We start from the raw sequence: 4,629 nt of genomic DNA, 5'->3' as shown, positions 1-4,629 counted from the left end.
TGTGCAATTAAATAAAACCACAAGCTTTGTAATTTTTTATAGCTTATTCAATAAAAATGTCATGAAATTCAAATTTGCATTTACTCACCTGAGACTAGAGGTCATCTGTTCAAGTAATCATTGTACAACTTTAGTAAAGAAGGTGGTGTCCGGGGTGTTACAATTTCTAAAGCTACATCAAAATGGTTTTGTGTCACAAACTGAGCAGATATATTTTCTTCAAGAGCCTTCAATGCTGCTTCATGACATACAGCCAACACCTGAAGGAAAATGAGGGAGAAAAACACATCAAAAACACATAATTTATAAGTAGACATTATTTTGAATGAAAATGTAACAGGCCATCAACAAACTCACCTCAGCTCCTGAATAACCCTCAGTTTTCTGTACAAGGTCATTTACATTTAAGTCATCAGATATGGGCATCTTCTTTAATTGAATGTCAAAAATTTGCTTTCTACTATTAGTGTCTGGCAATGGAACATATACTATTCTGTCTAATCTCCCTGGCCTTAACAATGCCTGTCAGTCAAGATAAGAAGAAAATCATATAATTATAGACAGGGATCACTTATATTACAAAAGTGTTGTACACATGAAGTCAATACCTTGTCAATGCGGTCAGGTCTATTGGTAGCAGCAACCACAGTGACATTTCCCAGAGCAGTGACACCATCCATTTCAGTGAGAAGTTGAGCCAACACTCGTTCTTGAACATTACTTCCTCCCCCACTTCCACCGCTTCCTCTTTCTCCACCAAGAGCATCCAACTCATCAAAGAAGATAATAGCAGGAGCTACCTGACGAGCTCTTCGAAACACCTCTCTTACAGCGCGTTCTGATTCACCCACCCACTTACTAAACAATTCAGGACCCTACAAATATTGTTTTAAAAGTTGAAGGATAAAGAAAAATTGTGCATAGATAAAAAATACTAGTCTAGAGATAGATACCTTAATTGACAAGAAGTTAAGCTTGCTTTCAGTTGCAAGGGCTTTCGCTATCATTGTCTTTGAACAGCCTGGAGGCCCAAACATTAAGACTCCACGAGGAGGCTTGATTCCAAGCCTCTCAAATGCCTCTGGATGAGAAAGAGGCCACTCCACTGCTTGTTTCAGTTTGAGTTTAAGATCTTCCTGACCTCCTATGTCAGACCAACGAACCTAAATTTTTAAAGACATGAAAAAACATTGAAAAATTGAATAGATGTCACAGAATCTTCTGGAAGTATTGTATGCAAGACATACATTTGGAACATCAACCAAGACTTCACGCATAGCACTTGGGTTTATTCTTGCCAATGCCCATTGCACATGCACTAATCTGATGGTAACACTGGAGTTTTCGAAAGAACTCTTGAGAGCATAAGTACCAGCCTGAGATACTAGAGATGCTAAATCAGCTCCTACAAACCCATGAGCAGCCTGGGCTACAGAGAGCAATTCTGTTTCGGATAATGAATGAGGGACAGGTTTCAACAGTTCATGAAGTATCTCAAAACGAGCCTCTGGTGTCGGGACTGGGACTTCTATTTCCCGATCAAGCCTAATTGGACATAAAGTAGACATGATAAATTTCCATAAAATTAAATACAAAAAGCCACATGGATGCAGATTGATAAAGTCACCTTCCAGGTCTTCGAATAGATGATTCTACAGAGTCAGGTCTACTAGTTGTTGCAATGACGAACACTTTCTTGTTGCTGGAGCTTAAACCATCTAGAAGAGTACAAAGGGTGGTGACCAAGCGTCTCTCCAGTTCTGATCCTGAACTACTGTTCTTTTTGGAACACAAGGAATCTATTTCATCCAAAATGATAACAGCAGGACCTGATGAAGTTGCTTTGGTAAAAAAGGATCTCAGTCGTGCATCCGTTTCACCAAGGACTTTGCTGAAAAGCTCTGAGCCTATTAAAGTATGGACAGATGCAGCAGAGTCCTGAGCAAGAGCATGAGCCAACATAGTTTTTCCAGTGCCTGATGGTCCAAACAGCAAAACACCTTTAGATATACGGAGACCATGTTGCCATGAGCTGGATGGATTGAGAGCTAATGACATGATTTCTTTCACTTCATTGATGACTTGCTGCAATCCTCCAATTGTTCCAATTAACTTCTTAGGTACAGATTGTTCTGCCTTATTGTCCTGGTCCAAATCTTTGATTCGCCATTCAGTGGAATGAGTAATGTGGTAAAATCCTGAATTGAAAATGGGTATTTCTTTTGTAGGTGATTCAGAAAAACTATCTACAGTACTCGACAGCTCATCAATACTATCTTCAGTTGAACTGCCAGCATAGGAGTCTTCTAACATATTTCGGAAAGGCCTTCGCACAGGAGTATCAGTAGAAGAAACAGAACCAAAAGCTCGCTTCAGCTGAAAATTAGACTTCTTTCCAACTGGAGTAGAACAGGAAGCCTCGCTTCCTGACTGCATGTCACTAAATGACATATTCTGCAAATTATCAGTAATTGATTCCAAAGCATCTGGAGAATTTATAGTGCTTGTAGTTTGATTCACAGTTGGGAGACATTTCACTTCATATACTATAAATTTGAGTTTGCGACCATAGAATGGAACTTGAATTTTGCTACCAGCTTTCAAATATTTTCCAGAATATTTATGCTTCAGTATTAGAAGCACATCAGCTACTTGTTGGCCATAAGGGTGGGATGTGTTACAGACATGAACGACAACTTCTTGAGCAGGAGGTATTGGACAAGATATTTTTTTTACAATCACTGGTGCATTTATCAAATCATTTGCAAATTCTAATCCTGAAAGTAGGAAGTAAATTTACTCATTAAAAACATGTCACAACAGCTTTAGTAGGTACACTTTATGCTGAATACGCAATTTACCTTCCTTGGTCAACAGAACTGACGTAACAGTTTTTTCAGTCGTGGGCCAAACTGATTTGATTGCCAAGCATCCTCTTGCTTCCACCAGAACTGGATCACCAATAAAAAATCCACAAAGTTGGATGGCAGAGAGTGATACAAAAACCATATTTTCTATTTCCTCTGAGGGTAGAGCAGGCAGTGAATCTAAAATTTGATTTATGAACCAAGTAGAAATGAAATTCAACAACACATCACAATTTTACAAGCAGTAGGTACCTGCAGAAGAAACCTCCCCAAGCCAACTGTAAAGAACTTTTTTCTTTATAAATCCATGCGTCCAAGACTCGATTTGAGGCGGGCAAGATCCTTCCTGATGAATGTTAAGGTCTTTCGAGGGAAGAACAACTTGACATTTTTCACAACGATGCCATAAAGGGGACGACTTAGAACGTGTTTTTGGCGGCATATTAAATATCCAATTCAAATTTCAAAGAAACAGTTGTTGACCAAAGTAGAATCACAGAGATCCTTTATTTACATTCCAGTCAGGTTATGGAGGCCGGCTAAAGATAAGACAAATACTTGTCAGATAGGTATGTCACTATCTACAGCTTATATGAAAGTAACAATTACTTTGTATAAACAAATTACCCGCTAAAGTAAGATAAGAATCATGACGACCTGGTCGGGAAAACGTTAAAAACTCGACACTTAACCCACACCTCTATTTGTGTTTACATGTTTCACGCGGATAACAAAAGACGCCTGCTCCAAGGTACACCGAAATGTTTAGCACTAATCTCAAAGAACACTAAATATGAAGGTGACTCATCAGCTTAACGAAAAAGAGATTGAATTCACATTTTAGCGAATCCTTAATTTTTAATTCAGTGAACTTTTTCATTTCTGTTGCAAATTGCATTTTTAATAGCTTGCTGTTGGTGTAAGTGAAACGCGCTAAAATTGAGTGGAATACTGGGAATACTTGGAACTTGGTACAACATATATGTTTCATGTACCGGTAAATTTTCCTGCTACGTATGTGTTTTCCAGTAAACGTAAAGGTCACCACATTCATGGTAAACGCGTTGAATTTATTGATCCTTTACTTAATCAACAACCAGTGCCCCCCCCCCCCACCACCACCACTTTTTAGCAGTGTCGTCACGAAGAAGTTGTCCTTTTGTGGCGTCGTTGCTTGGGGAGCATTATGGCTGCTCAGGGGTAGGTAGGGGCTTGGGCTGGGAGAAACACCCTGCTCGACTTTCAGAGAAGCCGCCCCCTCCTACACCCTCCCCTCTCAGTAAATCCCTTTCGGAGCGTTCTCTCCCTCTTCCCCATTCACTGCCTGTCCTTTCCGTCCTTGTTTATTCATCCACCCTCCTCGCGCGTCCGCCTTTATTATCCATTCCTTCACTTCCTCCTTCCTTCCTCCCTTCTTTACGTTTTCATGATTGCCCCCTCCCTTTCCCTCCGCCTCGCAGTCCTCCCCTTCGGTGCATCCTCCCTCCCTCCCTCCCTCCCTCCCTCCCTCTATCTCTCTCATATCTCTTCTCTCGCTCTCTCCCTCTCTCTCCCTCCCCCCTTCTCTCTCTCCGTCTTCTCTCTTTCTCTATTCAGGGGTGGCGCCTACTTCTCTCCTCTCCCTCTCTCTCTTGTGCCGCTCGATGCTTCGATCGCGGTCGAGCGGGTGGAGCGGGTGGTGGTGGCGTTGGTGGTGGTAGCGGTGCCGGCTGTGCGGCCCACCCCCGCTCCTCCACCCCTTCCTTCACCCTCCCCCTCTCCA

At 41.5% G+C, this 4,629-nt stretch overlaps 2 protein-coding genes across 10 annotated transcripts in view; one reads left to right on the top strand and one right to left on the bottom strand.

Moving 5' to 3' along the window:
• LOC113208288 (ribosome biogenesis protein SPATA5) overlaps positions 1-3,736 on the bottom strand; it is a 22,811-nt gene extending 19,075 nt beyond the window's left edge. The window contains exons 1-9 of one of the 2 annotated variants that reach the window (XM_052266514.1): positions 3,495-3,736; positions 3,120-3,406; positions 2,862-3,023; positions 1,628-2,777; positions 1,248-1,545; positions 954-1,163; positions 609-875; positions 358-522; positions 89-260 (exon numbers count right to left, since the gene is read on the bottom strand). In XM_052266514.1, coding sequence (XP_052122474.1) covers positions 102-260; positions 358-522; positions 609-875; positions 954-1,163; positions 1,248-1,545; positions 1,628-2,777; positions 2,862-3,023; positions 3,120-3,309 — 2,601 coding nt within the window. In that variant the 5' untranslated portion in view covers positions 3,310-3,406; positions 3,495-3,736 and the 3' untranslated portion in view covers positions 89-101. Of the gene's footprint in view, positions 1-88; positions 261-357; positions 523-608; positions 876-953; positions 1,164-1,247; positions 1,546-1,627; positions 2,778-2,861; positions 3,048-3,119; positions 3,407-3,494 lie in introns of both variants that reach the window. The other variant, XM_026425233.2, reaches the window with a different exon arrangement.
• LOC113208269 (sodium- and chloride-dependent transporter XTRP3) overlaps positions 1-4,629 on the top strand; it is a 25,671-nt gene that overhangs the window by 1,777 nt on the left and 19,265 nt on the right. The window lies entirely within an intron of this gene.

Source organism: Frankliniella occidentalis, unplaced genomic scaffold (assembly GCF_000697945.3).
Source record: "Frankliniella occidentalis isolate FOCC.00 unplaced genomic scaffold, Focc_3.1 Scaffold39, whole genome shotgun sequence".
NCBI lineage: Eukaryota > Metazoa > Arthropoda > Insecta > Thysanoptera > Thripidae > Frankliniella > Frankliniella occidentalis.
This window is presented reverse-complemented; position numbering and strand designations above follow the sequence as displayed.